The sequence below is a fragment of the Ornithorhynchus anatinus genome, chromosome 10, assembly GCF_004115215.2.
Source record: "Ornithorhynchus anatinus isolate Pmale09 chromosome 10, mOrnAna1.pri.v4, whole genome shotgun sequence".
In the NCBI taxonomy this organism is placed as follows: Eukaryota; Metazoa; Chordata; class Mammalia; order Monotremata; family Ornithorhynchidae; genus Ornithorhynchus; species Ornithorhynchus anatinus.
Genome location: NC_041737.1, coordinates 33,773,596 through 33,793,159, shown reverse-complemented (window position 1 = coordinate 33,793,159; position 19,564 = coordinate 33,773,596). Strand labels below are relative to the sequence as shown.

Here is a 19,564-nt window from a genome sequence, read left to right as displayed (position 1 = left end):
CCTGGAGTTTGGGGCTGGACCCTATCTGGACTGGGGAACAAGCAATTCCTCTGCACAGCAGTTCGGTTCAGATCTTTAAACTCTGAACCTGTCATTTATTTTATTGTCTGTGTACCCCCACTAGATTGAAAGCTCCTTGAGGACGGGGTCGTGTCTACTTACTCCATTGTATTTTCAATCATATTTATTTATCATTACTGAGTGCAGAGCACTGTACTCAGCACTTGGAAGAATACAACATAATAATATAACAGACACTTTCCCTGCCAACAACTCTCCAAAGCACTAAAGCACTCTGCCTAGATCAAGCATTCAATAATTGCTATTGATTGATTGATTGATTATTCCTAGAACCACCTTCCCAGCTTTGCTACTTTCCTTTTCTGGATTAACTCCCATATTGCCAAAGAAGGCAGCCACAACACTCTAGGTTCCACTGGGCAGAGGAACCTCCACCTGACCACAATGCCCCCAGGCATCAGCAATTCCTTCCTCTGCATCCCTTGAAGTTGGGCAGAGCAAATGACCAGTTCCCATCTCTGCCTTCTGCCGGTTCCATGGGGTTGACTTGGCACTCAGCAGTCGGAATTTGCAGTGCACAGGCCCCAGCTCCACGAGGCCAACGGGGCTGGTTCCCCCCTGACTCCAGATGTTGAGGCTACTTGGACTGATGCCCCCCAGGTCCCCAGGTGTGGGGAAGATGACAGGGACCAATGCCCTCCCCAAGTTCCAAACTGTGGGGGTGAAGCCACTGCTTCCCTGCAGCCTTCTGGGCTGGACTCTCAATCTCATTAACTGTGGGTCTCCAACCAGACCTGAGAGTTTTTGAGTGGGACTAGCAAGAACTGAGAGTTATGCATGGGGCTGGAGAGACCCAAACCAGATCTTTCTTCCTGCAACTGCCCCAGGCTTCCCCTCAACTCTCTCCTGCCCTGCTGTTCCATATGACCCTGCAGTTCGGCCCCCTGAGATGGAACCACACCCACTTGCTTGAAGCTGCCACTGCGCCGCTGCTCCCAGTCCATCATGTCATGGAAGATGGGAATCATGACACTGCGCAGGTCCGGTTGAGGAATCAGAGTCACTTCTAGGAAGGGGCCGATGAGCGCAGGGATGAAGTGGAGTTTGTGCTCCCCTGGAGAAGGTGAGAGGGAAAGAGGGGGGATCAATGTCTGGTGTTCTGATGGGATTTAGAGAGCAAATGAAAACTGCAAACAGCAGCAGAGGCAATGGCATCTCAACCTGCCCAAAGGCTGAGGCAAAGACAACCTCGGGCTGGTATCATCAGCAAAGCACCCCATTCAGCTTTGCTGAGCCAGAAGGAGGGGAAAGCCACTCTCTTGCACCACAGAGAGCCTTCTGGAGATGGGCAGCTGTGCCGATTGTGTCCTACATTTATAAGTTACCTGGCTACATTTCAGTGGATTGGTCAGCACTGGAATCTGGGGTGATGGATCCTTCTTCCTGGGAGACCTGGGGAAATCCTCTCCTCCTCAAATCACTCTCCTCCATCTCAGAAAAATTGAGGTTCCCCCACTTCTAGTTACCCCCACTGACATCTCCCAAAGGGAGACCCACAAAACCCCCTCAGGTGATACCCTCCCTTAATCCTGCACAGCATCCCTCCACCTGGGGGACCTCCACCAAGGCATCATATCCCTTCTCCTCTCCCCTCAGAATTCAGACCACGGAGTACTCCGACAGCCACTGAGACACTGAGACTACCCACCTAGAGCTGGCAACAAGTTCAAATCAAAGCAGCTAAAGTCAAATCCCTCCCTGCCAAACTCCTTCAACCTCCAGAGTCCAAGGTCTGCCTGATAGGCCAAGCTACTGAGCAAGTGAGGAAAGTCTTATTTTCAGCACTTATGTAGATATGTATTATAAATTACTTATGTAATTTATTTATATTAACGGCTGTCTCCCCATCTAGACCGTAAGCTCTTTGTGGTCAGGGAACATGTCGACTAACTCTACTGTATTGCTCTCTCTCAAGTGCTTAGTACAGTGCTCTGCATACAGTAATAAATATCATTGCTTGCTTGCTTGAACCTTGCAAATATGGAAAATAGGATTTAAGGGGACTTGATGGTAACACTGCTGATCCTGTCAGACACTGAGCCCAGTGACCAGGTGGACCAAAGGAGTGGCTCAGGAAGTATCATTCAGGATTCGTGGTCTAATTCGTCATGTATTGTGACCTCACCAGATTAGAGGCCTTGGGCACCCAGTAGTGTGGAGCTGAGAGTGTGGGGGGTGGCATGGACAAGACCAGGAAATGTGAAAACAAGATTTGAGCCCCCTGGGAAAATATGAATGCCATCCACTGACCCCTCAGTTGTGTCAATCTGACAATCTAGAGATGCAGCCTAGAAGTGAGTGTGGTCTGGTCACCACAAGAGTCACATCAAAGCTGGGAGCAGGTCCAGGCTTCCTCCTGAGTCCCTGTTCTTTGGCTGTACACTCAATTCCTATCTAGATGGAACCGGGGCTAAGTCACAGCTGTCCTTTTCCAAGCACCAGCCTCCTCAACAGGAGCTGAAGTGGGAAAGGAGGGCAGGCAATAGGCCCGGGGGCTGAAGAATAGATTGAGGAGCTGGAGGGGGATGGGTAGAGAAGGGCCTGTCATCCTTGCTCCCACAATGGAGGGCTACAGCCAACACAGGCTGGGCAGATCCCATGCAGGCCAATGTGAATGTCTCCACACTAATCCCACCTCCCCCCTTTGATTTTTCCAAGTGAAATGCTGAGGGCATTGGGCTGTGAGGAGATCTGGGAAGTTGTGGGGGTGTGCAGGAGATACCTCCTCCCTCTGCAAGCCTCTAAAAGTAGGGGCGAAGTTTCCTTCCTCTCTGAACAGCTTGCCCAGGGCTGAGAGCAAGAGCTGGTAGCTCAGAGAGATCAGTTAAGGGATGAGGGCCACAAGCAGAGGAGGGGGAAGGAACTGCCTTCTGCTTGCTGATGCCGGAGCCCAGAATCAAATTGCTATCTCCTCCAGATGCCCCCTGGGTAATGTCCATGGCTCTTTCAGTCCTCAGTAAAAGTTCACCTGGTGTGAGCTGAATGATCACCATCAAACACAGTTTGGCGTAGAGGAGAGCCCCGATGTGAGCTGAGTGGTCACATCTAACAGTTGGGGGTATGGAGGTGGGCTTCGATGCAAACTGATTATTCACCATCAAACACAGTTCAGGGTTTGGAGGTGGCCCTGGAAAGAACTAAGTGGTCACCAACAATACAGTTACGGGTATGTAGGTGAGCCCTAGTGCATGCTGATTGGTCACCAACTAATAGTTTGAGATAGGGAGGCGGGCGCTGGTGTGAGTTGAGCTTTCATGTATGAACACAGTTTAGGGTTTGAAAAAGCACCCTGATGCAAGCTCAGTGGTCACCATCTAACAGTATGAGATATGGAAGTGGGCCCTGGTGCGAGCTGAGCAGTTACCATCTTCAGGGTAAGGAGATGGGCTCTCGTGTGAGCTGGACGGTCACCATCAAATGCAGTTCAGGGTATGGAAATGCACCCTAGTGGAAACTGAGCGGTCATCATCTAACACAGTTCAGGGTACGGAGGTAGGCTCTGGTGTGACCTGAGTGGTCAGCATCAAATGCATTTCAGGGTACACAGGTGCACCCAGGTGTGAGCTGACCTGTCAACATCAATTGTAGTTCAAAGTAAGAAGGTGGGCACTGGTGCTAACTGAGTGATCACCATTGAATGCAGTTCAGGGTATGGGGGTGGCCGCTGAAGTGAGCTGAGTAGCTACCATTGAACAGTTAGGCATACAGAGTTGGGCCCTGGTGTACTCTGAGTAGTAGCTATCGAATGCAATTTGGAGTACGGTGTTGGGCCTGGAAGCAGCAGCATCAACAGCTCTCCAGTTAAACTTTAGTGAACAATTAAAGAACCCTGGCTAAGCTAGGGCTACCACCTAGACCACTGAAGAGCCAGCTAATGCCCCCCTAAGCCAGACAGCACCCTTCCCCAACAGTCTCCTCATCGTCAGCAACTCCCACTTAGTGGATTGAGGAGCTGGAGAGGGATGGGTAGAGAAAGGCCTGTCATCAGACCATCTGTCTGAGGCCAGACTAAGAGCTCAGATCTGAGTACTGAAGGAACTCACAATAGAAGAAAGCGATCCCACTAAATTAAAAGAGCCTTGAGAACAGGAACAGTGTCTACTAATTCCACTGCATTTGACTCTTCCAAGTGCTTAGTACAGTGCTCTGTATATGGAAAGTGCTCAATAAATGTCACCAATTGATCGATTGCTTGATAGGCTTCAGCCTTCTAGGAGCATCTACTCTAATGGAAGATTAAAGTTTTCCATCACCACTTTACTCCAATTAACCCCACAACCTCCCGGGATCCCCCTACCTCACCTCTAGGACAGCCATCAGCACAGAAAAATAAAGGACCTAAAGGAAAAGTCTTCTAGGACTACCCTAAGGAAACTCCCCAAAGCCCCAGGAGATCCAGGCTGCTGGCCTGAACCAGGCTTAACACAGGCCAGTGGGTAATCGTGGGATCAGTCTGTGGTTGTGATGGCTTTCCAGTCAGGTTCAAGAGATGTGTGTTTTCGTCAGCCTGAAGCACTGTGGTGCTTGCAGCTTTAAAAGTGGTAGATCTCACCGAAAGCCCCCACACAGAGGGGCTGACTAAACAGGTATCAGGTTCACTGCTTCCCCTTCTTGCAGCTTTTCTAACTCTAAGAGAATCTGCACACTGGCCTCAGTGAAGAAAAAACCAGAGGATTATAAAGGGGGCAAGCTGTGGATAGGGGAGAGACTGGGCAGAGGTTGACTGGTATTTGTTGAGTGCTTACTCTGTGCCAAGATCTGGGGTAGATAATCAGGTTGGATAAAGTTCCTGTCACCAAGAGAAGCAGCATGGCCTAGTGGAAAGAGCACGGGCCTTGGAGCCAGAGGACCTGGGTTCTAATCCTGCCTCCACCACTTGTCAGCCATGTGACCTTGGACAAGTCACTTAAATTCGCAGTGCCTTAGTTACCACATCTGTAAAATGCAGATTAAGACTATGAGCCCTATGTGAGACATTGACTATGCCCAACCTGACTATCTTGTATCTACCCCAGGGCAAGGAGAATGAACAAAACTGAAATTCCAGGCTTCTTCCAAGCATAGATTTATTTCAGATTGACCTGGGATACCCTCTAGGCTTTGTGCTCTTGGGTTCAAGTTTTTCAAAATAAAGATGTTTAAACTAAGGGCTTCTGCAGGACTCAAAATGAGAGTAATAGCCTTTGCGGTCTCAACACAGGACTCTTTTCTAGGAACATAGTTTTAAGCCTGAGAAATCACAGATTCCTCAGGAGACACTAGTGTGGGTCCTGATCACACTAGAGAATACATATGGGATGTCACATGCACTACCCTGTGCACACCACATAATTGATGACACCCAACACGCTGCACTGTGCCTGGACCATTAGTGTTTCTCCAGGGAGATCCTCTCCCCACCCCACTTCCTCTAGAGCTGTGGCATTCCATTTCCAGTTCTGAGTGAACATGGGAGCCGCTTCCTGGCTGGGGACTTTGGTGGGTAGAAGCCGAGGTGTAGAGTGGTCGGGTATTGAAAATAAAAATGCTGGACGAACAGGTATCTGCTGTTGAATCCAGACCAGTGACTGATCTGATCAACCACTTGTTTTCCTCAAACCTCCAATTCTAATATTCCATGGCATAGATGAATAGAGCATGGGCCTGGGAGTCAGGAGGTGATGGGTTCTAAACCCAGCTCTGACACTTGCCTGTTGTGTGAACTTGGGCAAGTCACTTCACTTCTCTGTGCCTCAGTAACCTCATCTGTAAAATGGGGATTGAGACAGTGAGCCCCGTGTGGGACAGGAATTATGCTTGTATTCACCCTTAGTACTGTGCCTGGAACACAGTAAGCACTTAACAAATATCATCATCATCATTATTATCCTTATTATTATTATTGTATTCATTACCCTCTCTTGGTCAAATACAGCAAATCCTGAGGGGCTGTTCAGCTGCCTCCACAGGGGAGAAACTGACCACAGCCTCCTTCAGTGCTGAGTTCCAAGGACATTGTCTCAACATTTTCAAGTTCAACCACGTTTTCTCTGCCCTCTGGCTGACGCTGCCTGGATCCTCCTAACTACTGTTGCCCACAAGGTGTGGTGAATGTTTACTCTTAGGATGTGGCTTCATTTCCCTTCCTTACCCAGGTTCTGCCACATGCTGAAGATCTCACAGCCCATGGTCACCCGCATATCTCCATACCTAAGGAAGAACAAAGTATCAGAGGGGAAAGACTCTGTAAAGAGATTCTATCTTGCTGATGGTCTGGAAGGACAGATGGCCCATTCTCGAGAGGTGGTGGGTCTCCTCTACTCCAGGGAATGTGCAGGCCCTGGTAGGTGGGCAGGGGGAGAGGGAGAGAGGGTAGGTCTCTCAACCTTCCCCTCTGTCCAGGCTGGGAACAGGATAGGGGATGGAGGCCTGTTCCTCCCTCAATCCCCTACCTCCACCCTAGACTTCATGCTCCTGGATCTGAGAGGTGCCTGGGAGTGTTTCTGTGGACTCCCCCGAGTCTGCCTTGAGGGCCTGTGGGCCTGGGGTCTGGTGGCCGGGACCACATACTGAGGGTGAGCCCATATATGAAGTGTGGTGGGGGGAACACTCCCTTGTAACCAAGAGATGGGCCCCTTCACGCCACCAACTGAGGGCCCAACCCAAGCTCCCTAGGGAGGAAGCAGAGAGAGGCAGTATGGGGCTCAGTAAATTCTAAGGCTGGGTGGGGTACCCAAGACACACTCCTATGTGTCACCTCACAAACTCCCTCAACCATGCATGTGGGTACATAACACCATGCATATATGCATGCGCCTGCTGACAAATACGTGCATATGCATAGGAACATGGTTCCATACTTACCCCCACATCCACACATGTGCATATACAAGACACCTTCACCCATTAATATACATATGCAACTCCCCACCACCCCCACACACTCACAAACACACACATCCTAACTTCTTGTTGTTAATGTTATTTGTTAAGCACTTACTATGTGGCAAGCACTGTTCTAAGTGCTGGGGTAAATACAAAATAATCCATGTCCCAAACAGGGCTCAGAGTTTTAGTCAGAACTTGGTGCATCCCCATGCATCCACCCTCTCCTGAAGATTGTTTTGTAAAGCTGCTTTCTTAACAGTACTCAATACAGAAGCGTAAAGTTTTCAGCCATGTGAGATTCACCCCTCATCTCCTCTCTAATACCTCTCTCCCTACTTTTAAATGAATAGGGTTTTCCATCCCCTCCTCCACCACCTGAAATACAAGGATAAAAATTTTTGTGTTTTTTCTAACCTACTCTGGAGCAAAAGCCCATTTTCAGCCTTAACACTGTCAGTAGCTTCATTATCCAATTTCCACACCACTTGTCGACAGGGACCAGCAAAGATACTTACTTTTCCAACACTTTCTTCTTTTTGGAAGGTGTGACCATCTCCAACTGCAGGCACAGCTGGTTGATGAAAATGACTGCGAGGTAAAAGTAGGAGTCCCAGATCTAAAGGAAGCACAAGAAATTTATAACCAGAGCCTGAAGGTGGAGACAAACCCAGGTACATTATCTGGGATAATAGTATCCCAGACTCCTCAAGGAAATAGAATCTCTTGATGATCTTAGTGTGCCTGTTGGATTCAACCACTGGAAATTAGAGTTCACAATTTCAATTGCTTTTAAAGAGGGGAGCCAAGAGGGACTCCAGGCCCAAGAGGTCATCTACCTAATCTGTTGTATTGCGCACCCCCCAGTACTTAGGACAGTGCTCTGCACACAGTAAGTGCTCAATAAATACCACTGATTAACTGATTGATTGATTCCAATCTGAAAGGTGGAAACTAGGGAGAGGCTGCCCCAGAGAAACACCACCAGTTTCCCTGGTATTAATGGGGAACCTCACTTCCTAGGCCCAGATGCAAGGAAGTTTGATTTTTTTCAATCAGTCAATGATTCAATTTGTAAAACACCCTTCCAGGCTGTCCTCTGCATCTCTACACAATGTAGACACCATTGCTATTTGCTGGGGAGTGGGGAGTAAGATAGACCAAATGGTTCCTTCATTGAGTTCCATGGTCTCCTTGACCTGAACATAGCTAGAAAAAGTTAATATTCTTACCCGCAGCTGTGGGTCACCTACCTTGTAATCAAAGTTTTCATTTAAGAAGTTCTTCCTTAGTGCATCCGAGAGGTACAGCACTGTTGTAATGATGACACTAGTGATTTAAAAAAAGGATCATTATTAGAAAAATTTCATCTGATAGATTAAACAGGGAAGTTTCCCTTGTTCTGCAAGAGGCCTGGGCCATTCCAAGGGGCATTGAGGGCCACGGCGGGACAAATGAAAAGCAGTGGGGAGAATGAGTGTTTGCTCGCTCAGGACCAACTTCCTCTACAGTAGGGGGCAGCTATTTGCAATTTACAGTGAGATAAAAAGCAGTTAACCAAGATCAAATACTTTAGAGGGCAGACTGTTCAGCAGTGAAGGGGCTTCTGATGCTTATAGGGGAGAGTTTAGGAGAGATAGCAGGAGGAGAGAGAGCTGGTGGTTGGCAAGAATGGCAGAACTTGACCATACAAGTGCTCTTTCTGCTTGGTCACCAAGTTCAAGCCTTAAGAGCAAGCCAATATGTGTATCCCATATCAAGATAGGAGATGTACATCCCCTTGATTCTATTTATTGCTATTGTTTTGTCTGTCTGTCTCCCCCAATTAGACTATAAGCCCGTCGTAAGCAGGGACTGTCTCTATCTGTTGCCAATTTGTACATTCCAAGCACTTAGTACAGTGCTCTGCACATAGTAATTGCTCAATAAATACTATTGAATGAATGAAAGATACAGCACACACTCTATATTGCAAGCAGCAGAATTGACTACCAGAAAGAGCAAGGGCCTGAGAGTCAGGACATGACTTCTAATCTTGACTCTGACATTTGTCTGCTGCATGACCTTGGACAAGTCAAGTAACTTCTTTGTGCCTCAGTTACCTCATCTAAGGTCTGTGTCCAACTGGATTATCTTGTATCCATCCCAGTGTTTAATACAGTATTTGGCACATAGTAAGCACATAAGAAAAATACCATTAAAAAAATACTGTGTGCATACAGACATATTTGTCCTTTGTACTTCAAGATACCGCTGGCAATAGAAATTAACCTGTAGGTACCTGTGTATGGTACAAGCATTTAGCCCAGTGCCCTGGATACAGTATACGCTCAATCTATATCATTGATTGTATGCGGTGGACCTACTGTTGATCCGATGCATAAAGAACCTTCTCTGGGAATCAGGAGACCTGGGTTCTAGTCTGGGTTCTGCTTCTAGCTATCTAAAGTGGGGGAAGACCATACAGTCACTTCACACCTCTTCAGTCTGGCTCCTCACTTACTTCACCCTGTGCCCTAGGGGAACCTAGCTGGCAGGGATGAGAGAGAGGGAGTAGTGCCATGTAAACCACTATTGTTCATTTCTCTGTGAAGTTTCTTGGTTCCAAAGTCTCAGGCCTGAGGCTCATCTGTTGTTCTGGACAGGAGATCCCATCATCATGGTATCAAGTATCCCAAGTCAGTAGAAGAAAAGCAAAAAGACAGCGAAAAAGACCCATTTATCGTCATGATTCCTAAATCCCATTGAGGAAGAAGGGGCTAAATTCCCCTTCTTCTGAAGTCATCGGTCTCACGTGCCATCATTGCATATTATTTTTGGTTTATCACCAGATGGACTTGCCAAAGCATGTGATATTATCCACAGTTTTGGGCCCTGGCAGCTACTAAGCAAATTTGGCTGCCCTTCATGATGGAATGATTAGTGTACTAATAGCTGAAGATTCTCTGCCTGACTGTTTCCCCATCACCCCTGGAGTACATCAAAGCTGGGCAGTATGGTCTTGTTCAACTTTTTCTATGCCTCCATACTTGCTGATACAATGATGGATTTGGTAGCTGGAATTAACTTATGCTTCTGGTCCACTGGCGATCCTTCCCATTTTACAGGGTACATGTATAAGAAGGAGAGTGGCCTAGTGGATAGAGCATGGGCCTGGGAGTCAGAAGAACCTGGGTTCTAATCCCAGGTCCACCACTTGTCTGCTTTGTGACCTTGGGCAAGAAACTTCATTTCTTTGTGCCTGTTAACTTAAATGGAGAACAAGACCGTGAGCTCTGTGTGGACAGAGACTGTATTCAACCTGATTATCTTGTATCTACCTCAGCACTTAGTACAGTGCCTGGTACATAGTAAGTGCTCAATAATTACCATCAAAAAAAAAAGCGATTGCAAATTTTTTTCAAATAATTATCCAGGTTTCTGGTGACTGAGCTCTGGAGGACACACGCAAGATCACTGTAAACTACTTGGCCCAATCAGCACAACTCTAAGAACTGACAAGAAACCTGAAGCAAACCTAGGGTATGAATCACATTATATAAACTTGCAGTGAATGGCATATACCCAAAGATTTTCTATCAACAACAGGGAACTGATTGTCACCCACTTCTGCCACTATGTTATCCACTGAAGCCATGGTAGAGAAGAAGGACCATGAATCCAACAAGCCAGCATGAGTTGTGGGAGACTGAAGAAGGCCACAAAGCTTTATACCAAAGTAAAAGTTTCCAAAGTGCTAAAAATTCCCAGTGTTCAATGAGACTTAGGACTACTTCTGAGGACCCATCCAGCCTCTTGAGCAGTTTTCAAGACAGAACCAGCTGACTGTACCCGTCACCAACAGTAGGAGAGGGTGCCCAATGATAGATCATGAAATACAGACAGCTCTTCACCACACAGCGTCAGAGGAGAACGGGCAGTGGCAGTAAGTCCAGGCAGTGGCTATATGGTGACCCAGGAGATCTGAGAAATCATTTTAAAGGCACAAGGAAACATAGTTAATTTCAAACAATGTGGTATAACAGTGGAGTGGTGGGAGACAACAGCCCAGAAAAATCAGTCTGGTGGCAGTAACAGGAGGTGGGGATCATTTTCCTAGAGCAGAGGCTCCAGAAAAATCAAGAGACCAAGAGGTAGATTAGAAAACATTGACAGGATCTGCAAGTGGAAAATGTATCAGCACATAGAAGACACTTCCATGAAACCATCACAGAAGAGCAAATCAGTAATGCCCTGATCTGCATGGCCTCACTTTCATGCTTAGAAAGAATCTGACCATCCAGAAGAAGAATCGTTCTGCTTATTACATCCTCATGGGAAGATAAACAGTTCATGCTCTCCACCTATACCTTCCTTTGACTGCATTCTCCCTCATTTCCATCTCCTTTATGTCTCTAGAACCCAGATGTATTCCTTCCATCCCTCTCATTTGTTCTCTCCTCCGCCCATAGGCATGTTGCTCTGAGCCCATAATCGCCACTGTCCAACACAGGGCAGGGAAAAGCAGAGTGTAGAAGGCACCCTGTCAGCCACGAGCAGCGTGGCTCAGTGGAACGAGCACGGGTTTGGGAGTCAGAGTTCACGGGTTCTAATCCCAGTTCTGCCACTTGTCAGCTGTGTGACTGTGGGCAAGTCACTTAACTTCTCTGTGCCTCAGTTCCCTCATCTGTAAAATGGGGATTAAGACTGTGAGCCTCCCATGGGACAACCTGATTACCCTGTATCTACCCCAGCACTTAGAACAGTGCTCTGCACATAGTAAGCACTTAACAAATACCAACATTATTATTATTATTAGGAGGCTCTGGCATCAACCAGCCATCTTGAATGAAGAAGACAGATGAGTCTGCAATACCCGCACATCATTTAGTCATTGGTTTCATGAAATTCATCAGGGTTGGGCCACCCTTCCTGGCGCCTGGTTGCTGGGCAACCGGGCAGAGCTGACCAGCTTGTCAGTGACATTTGGGAAAAAATAGATTTCCAAGGAGAGAACCTAGCGTATCATGTAATTCTGTGCTAGGCCACAGCAAAAGGCCAGGCTGCTGAAGGAAACCCAGTGTGGGCAGCAAACAGTGATGAAATTTGAACTGGCCTTCACTTTGTTGGGTCACATCTCTGCTCTGATGGTGAACATGGAGTTGAAAGCTAACACAGACCTCCACTTGTGTGTCCTTCCTTGGTTTGCATAGGACAGTGTACAGACAGGTAGTGTTTAATCTTGGCACAGCACTATGAATCTGAATCCTTCAGGGCCAAGGTTACCTCTGGGGATGAATCAGGAGCCTTGAGATATGCAACTTTCCCAGTCCACTAGGGGGCCGTTTGTTGCATTGCTACTTCTGTGGTACACTCACTGTGGAAATGAACTAAACTCTCCCCTAAGGGTTGCTTCCAAAGTGCCCAACCTATTGCCAGGGAGTGCGCTTGGTCGGGGGAGAAGTAGTCTTCCTAAATAAGATGTGGAAGCAAACATTCCAGTGATCAGAACGACATTCATGTTCAAAGTAAAGTCAATGATTGTTAATTGGGCACTCTGTGGCTTTGGTCAGTAGAAGGTGCTGGATCTGCCGATGGGCTTTTGCCCCATGGATTCAGTCCACTAAAGAGAAGCAAACAGAGAGGCAAGTTGGGACTCTATGGCCACCCTACACAGGGACAGGAAGAGAAGTGGTAATGCTCTCCTCCACTCCAGTCACAGCTGTTTTCTCCAAAACAGTACAGAAGAGGAGCCTGAGAGAGTCCTGGGCCTCATCAGCGAACAAATGACCCTTGCAAATGGCTCTCCTGGGAAAAGAGTCCTGGGCTCCTGCAATTCCCTCCCTGGAGTGTCTTTCTTCTGCAGCTGCTGCCAAGGAAAGACCAAATCACTTTCACATGCCTGAGCTTTTAAGTACCAAATGACTCCCTAACAGGACTCCAATAAATTTGTCTGTTCTTCGAGAAAAACCTCCTCTGGTGCTAATGAATCCTGGTCTGGGTCACCCTAATCTGTTAAATGTCCTGGAAAGAAGCCAAAAACCAAGCCCTGCAGACAGCCAAAATGTTGCTTAATCTGTGGATGGTCCAATGAGCCAACATATAGCCAGAGTGTGGTTTGGTTCCAAACTGGAGCTTTGTGCCTGTGAACAACTCTCCATGGATGACATTGCTGTCCCAGGGTTTGGAGTCCTTAGAGGTCCAATCACAGAGCAATCCTACCCAACCCAGCTTCAGTGGTCTTAGCTTCAGCCTCAGAACCCTAATCAGCCTTCCAAAACTCAGGTGGTTCCCAGTCTTATCGTCCATTACCAGGAGAGAAATCCGAGTTCTCAGGGTTCTTCATAAAACTCAGGCAGGACCTAGGGGCATGCTGTAACAAATCCCACTGAGTCAACCACCTGAAAATCCAGGGCAGATGCACGATTTGGGACACAGAAGAGTGATCCAGTACTCACCCCCTGGTGTCAGATAAAGTCTGTTTATTATTGCTCTTGCTCTTTTTTTGATGATATTTCTTAAGTGCTTATTCATGTGCCAGGCACTGTACTAAGCACTGGTGTAGATACAAGCTAATTAGGTTGGACGCAATCCAAGATCCACATGGAGCTCAAAGTTTTCCCCATTTTACAGATAACTGAGGCAAAGAGAAGTGAAGTGACTTGCTCAAGGCCACACATTAGACAAGTGGTGGAGCCGGGAGTTCAGAACTCTTAAGGAGGTCTGCAGAGAGTTTGGAGGTATCAGTCTTCCCTCCTTCTCATATTTTGCAACCTGCAGGAGGTCACAAAACACCATTCAACCTAATATCTTCTCTTGCAAATGTCCATGAGGAATCTATCCTGAGTCTGAATAATGGACTATCCAGTTGGGATGCAGCCACTACCAGTCTAGGACACATGGTGATGGATGCCCTCTTGAACATCCATTCTCATGTTTGGGGATGGACTATCAAACACCCCAAATTCTAGCCTCTCTATCCTAGACTTTCCTTTGGGATTCTTGAGCAGGGAATGCTCATTCAGGGATCTCTCCAAACCATTCTGGAATGAAACCCACATGCTCACCTCTATGGGTGGAGAAGAATTTCCTACTGATGGTTCTGGATAGTCATTCAATAGTATTTATTAAGCACTTACTGTGTGCAGAGCATTGTATTAAGTGCTTGGAAAGTACAATTCAGCAGCATATAGAGACAATCCTTGCCCAAAACGGGCTCACAGTCTAGAAGGGGAAAGAAAGACATCAAAACAAGTAAACAGGCATCAATAGCATCAATATAAATAAAATTATAGATGTGTAACATCACTAATGAAATCATTAAAATTATGAATATGCAAATATATACACACAAGTGTTGTGGGGAGGGGAGGGGGTAGAGCAGAGGGAGGGAGTGAGAGTGATGTGGAGGGGAGGAGGAACAGAGGAAAAGGGGGCCATAGTCAGGGAAGGCCTCCTGGAAGAGGTGAGCATTAAGTAGGAATTTGAAGTGGGGAAGTATGCTAGTTTGGTGGATTTGAGGAAGGAAGACATTCCAGGACAGAGGTAGGACATGGGCCAAGGGTCGATGGTGGGACAGGTGAGAACCACAGTGAGAAGGTTAGCACCAAAGGAGCGGAGTGTGCCGGGTGGGCTTTAGAAGGTGAGAAGGGAGGTGAGGTAGGAGGGGGCAAGATGATAGAGAACTTTGAAGCCAACAGAGAGGAGTTTTTGCTTGATACGGAGGCTGATAGGCAACCACTGGAGATTTCTGAGGAGGGGGCTGACATATCCAGAACGTTTCTGTAGAAAGGTAACCAGGGCAGCAGAGTGAAGTATAGACTGAAGCAGGGAGAGACAGAAGGTTGGGAAATCAGAAAGGATACTGATGCAGTAATCCAGTCAGGATATGATGAGTGATTGTACTAACGTGGTAGCAGTTTGGATGGAGAAGAAAGGGAGGATCTTGGTGATGTTATGCCAAGTTCAGGCTCCAAGAGGGGTCCCCTCATCTTGGCGATGTGGAATTTAGGGCACAGCAATCCTGGATTCGCCCTGTCCTCAGCTTTACAACCATGTCCACTCCTAAAATCCATATCCTCAGGCTAAGGAGTTCTGAAATTTGTTCCATCCCTCTAACTTTAGGCTCAAGATTAAATTTCTGAAAAGCGGAACCAGTGAAATTTCAGTGCACAGGGATATTCGTTTTAGCTACTTTTGCACTAGAAATTCCAGCCCAGAGGTTGTCCTTTCCTTCCCCATCCTCTTATCCAAGCCATAATGGATTACCCATGTTGGTCAGTGATATCTGCCAACCACAATCCTCAAATTGGAAGGAACCTTGGGAAGTTATCCAGTTCCAACCCGTGGCTCCAGGTAGCTGAATGGTGTTGAGAACCTAGAAGGAGACAATCACATCTTCTCCTACCCTAGTACCAGGCCTGTCCTGTGCCCAGGGTGGTGTCGAGCATATTGTGGGCATCAATAACTCTGCTGCAGATGAGGGCTGGGAGTTTTTGTGCCTATAGTCCCATCACTCCTTTTAGCCTTAATCTGGAGTGAATGGTGCCATCCCATTGGTCTGTGTGGTTTAAAGAATTATTGCCAAAAGGGAAAGAGAAAGCAGCCAGGGAAGGTGGGATGAGTTTGTACAAGCTACAGTGGCTTTAGGGCACATCTGGAGCCAAACCAGCAGGAGATGCACACAGCAGAAACAGGATAGGGATGTTTCACGGCAATTCTGCACCCCCACAGCCCAAGGCCTTGGAATCGCAGCGTAGCTCAGTGGAAAGAGCCCGGGCTTTGGAATCAGAGGTCATGAGTTCAAATCCCAGCTCTGCCACTTGCCAGCTGTGTGACTGTGGGCAAGTCGCTTCACTTCTCTGTGCCTCAGTTACCTCATCTGTAAAATGGGGATGAAGACTGTGAGCCCCACGTGGGACAACCTGATTCCCCTGTGTCTACCCCAGCGCTTAGAACAGTGCTCTGCACATAGTAAGCGCTTAACAAATACCATCATTATTATTAATCTTCCCCCAAGGCAAGAGAGAAATTGACCACAGATGCTCAACGCTGCTCTCTTGGAGAGGTATATGTGAGGACCCAGTGGTAGTCTTCACTCCAGAGCTCATGGGAAGAGAGCAGCAAGAGCAAGGAGATCACGTTGCCTAAAATACCATTGCTTCTGGAGCTTCCTGTGCACCTCCCTTCTCTGAGCACCATCCCCTCTTCTCTACTGCCAGTGGGCATAGAGGTTTTCTTGTGTAACTGGCCCTGTACCAGGCCTGGGAATCAAAGGTCAACTGAAGAAAGGCCCGATCTCCCGGAGCCAGTCCATTGACCCCAGTCCTGCCTCTACAGCAGAGCCACATGACCAGTCCCCACCATGGCAGGACCAAATCTTCACAAGGTACAGTGCTCAAATGTTCAAACCAGATTTATTCATTCACTCACTAATTCAATCATTCATGTTTATTGAGCAGTCATGGTCAGATAACCATCAGACCTCTGGCTTCCTCCCCATTTCAGGATGAGTGGGGAGGTAGGGTGGCAGGAGAAGGAATAGACTCACCCAGCCGAGAAGAGTGAGGCTGCATACAGCTGGGAGGCATTACATCGCGGGGGATGGGGGAGGTGGAAGAGGGGTATGGGGAGACATGTCACCAAACTTATGGGATGGTGCCAGCAGCAGCCAACTGAGCCCCTGCTCTTCCCATCAGACCCAGGAGGACTGGGTTTCCCCTCCTCCGTTTCTTGCTCTAGTGTCTTACCAGCTGCCAGCCTCGGGGAGTGCAGCAGGACCCAGGAGACCTGCTTGTTGTTTCTCACTAATGCCTCTCACAATAGTGGCTGCACCAACCCCTGCTGCAGGATGTTGGGATTGGGTGATCTCTCAAGGACATGCCCATCACCCCAGCTACCCCGTCTGGGGCTTGGGGAATACTGTGAAGCACAAGCTTGGGAGTCAGAGGACAGGATTCTAATCGCAGCTCTGGCATTTGCCTGTTTGTGTGACCTTGGGCATTTCACTGCTTTGTGCCTCAGTTTCATCATCTGTAAAATGGGGAATGAATGATTCAGTACCTGTTTTCCCTTTATGTAGATCGTGAGCCCCATGTGAGATGTGGGACTGCATCCAACTTGATTAACCTGTAACTACCCCAGAACTTAGAACAGTACTTGACACGTAGTAAGTACTTAACAAATACCATAATTATTCATCTGAAAGTCTTACTTGTTAGCCACCAAGCGCATGACAGTCCAGTCCTTAGGAAACATCTCAGGCCGAATCAGGATTCGAAACACAGTGAAAATCTGCAGTAGGAAATCCTGGGGGGAAGGAATACATAGGGTCTTACTGTCGCTGTCCAAACACAAGCAAATAGAGAAACATATGCCTACACACACACACACACACACACACATATATCACACTCAAAAAACATCTATTTATACTCAGGCCCCAAAACAAAGAGAAATATGCTTGGAAAACATATACATTCCCACTGAAAAAGAATTGTTGCAAATAAGCAACAAGAGAAATGGAGATGAATCGTGTGTCTTTTCCACTTTGCTGTGCTCCCACAGCTTTTCCTGAAAACCCGAGATCACTCTGCCCCCCTCCCTCTCTCCACTGTGCCTCCTCTTCTCCACTCCAACACAGGGTATTTGGAAAGGGGGGTGATATTCTGGGGGTGATGGAAGGAAGGCCAGCTTTCCTGCGAGCTTCCTCAATTGCAGTCTCTCAGGGCCTTCTCAAGCCCAGTAGGTTCTTGGACTTTCCAGTTCACATAGCCATTTTGCTGCCTCCCTGTGGAAAGACTTCAGAAAAACACAGCTTCAACGGGTACCCTGAGCAAGGCCCCAGGCCCAGGCCCATTCCCATTCCCATTTCCCAGGACCAGTAAAGCATTACGACCGGCCTGGGTGTAACAGTGTGGCCATTCCCAGATCAGAGTCAAAATGAAATATCAATAGGGATTTTCCAGCCCACTCTGGGAAGAGTATACAGGTGATCTGTGATTAATTTGGCCCAGCACACTAAGAAGTCAGTCAGTCAGTCAGTCAGTCAGTCAGTCAGTCAGTCAGTCAATCGTATTTACTCATCATTTACTGTGGGTAGAGCACTGTACTAAAAACTTGGGGGAGTACATTATAACAACATAACAGACACACTACCTGCCCATAGTGAGTTTACTTCAAGGGCTGGTGGGATTCTCCCTCTTGAGGCACCCCAAAGAGCAGAGGGGATAATGGGAAAGTCTCTGAATTCACCCTGCAGAACCCCACATCCAAGAACCAAGTGAACGTCCAGAAAACTCCACTTTCTTAAAGTAGGCATTAAAGAAGCAGAACCTCCACTCTGCAGCAGCTTCCCCTGCTGGAACGAAACCCCTGCTCCTCTCAGCTGTGATCTCAGCTTCAGCCGAGATCCGAATAAAGTCATCAAAGTCATCAGCTCCCCGTTGTCTCTTCACACTCCGCCCACCTATACACCTTCTGAGCGCTACAGCTTTGGGAAAAAATTCTCCCTCTACTGGTCTGTTAAAGGCACAACTCAGGTTTCAATCACCGAGCAAACAAATGCTTGAGAATATTCAACAGTTCCAACGGCATGCTCTCTTAAATACGTTAAACCACTTGTAAGTCTAAGGCTATCATTCATACTAACAGAAATAAGAGAAGATGGGGCCTAACAGAAAACAAAAATAAGGGAAAAGAAACAATCCTCTGTCTCTACCATGTGGTAGATTCCTGTTGCTCTCTAACAGTTTCAGTTGACTTAATAAATATTTCTACAAGGTGGATGTGGAGCTTCTCACCATTCTTCCGATATGCTTTAATCATAACCGAGATAAAACCTCAGATGATGGGGCAGAGTTGTGAATGGCTGGGAGACAGCCAGAGACAAATCAGCCAGGTGGGCAGCAATCAGAAATGGGGAGCAGAGGCTTTGGGAAGGTCATGGCAACAAGAGGGAGAAAGGAAAACAGTGCCTGGGATGGGGAGCACCAGATGCAACAATCAGCAAGAAGCAAGCTTTCCAGCTCAGAGTGTGCAGGATACTGTCAGCCCAGCACTGATTTTCATCACACCTGTACACAGCCAGACTAGATGAAGTAATATAGCTCCAGTTTCAGCCACTGTGGATCACCTCACACCCATCTTCATCTTCAAAACCAATGCAGGCTGCATGCCAGTGGGAGGGCTGATGCCACAATGGTCCCCCTACCTCGCCATTCCCAGCGGGGCAATCAATAAAATCAATGGTATTTGTTGAGCACTTACTATGTGGCAAGGACGGTACTAACTGCTTGGGGGACAATAATGGAATTGGCAGACATGTTCTCTGCTTACAAGGAGCTCATAGGGAGAGAGGGAGAGGGAGATTACAGCCTGTAGAGTGGCAATCCAGTTCTGGCTGGGATAAGGCAAAGGAATCTAACTTGTCCATCTTCTAAATCCTCAGCCTGTTGCTTAGTTTGGCCTTACCCCTATCCAGCCTTGGATGGTCAGTGGACAGATATCTCCCAATGAGGGTTGAGGTTTTCCAATCTTCCTTCCCTGTTCCCTGTTTTGCATAGAGGTTAACAAGCTCTGAAGAACAATGGGTAGGTCCAGGGAGAGAAGGCAGAGAGGGAGGAGGAGGAGGAGAGGGAGA

At 47.5% G+C, this 19,564-nt stretch overlaps 1 protein-coding gene across 1 annotated transcript in view; it reads right to left on the bottom strand.

Annotated features, from left to right (window-relative positions):
* Positions 1–19,564, bottom strand: part of DOCK4 (dedicator of cytokinesis 4) — a 348,354-nt gene that overhangs the window by 51,973 nt on the left and 276,817 nt on the right. The window contains 5 exon segments of the mRNA XM_029072864.2: positions 987–1,135; positions 6,212–6,270; positions 7,464–7,564; positions 8,199–8,274; positions 17,138–17,232. Coding sequence (XP_028928697.1) covers positions 987–1,135; positions 6,212–6,270; positions 7,464–7,564; positions 8,199–8,274; positions 17,138–17,232 — 480 coding nt within the window.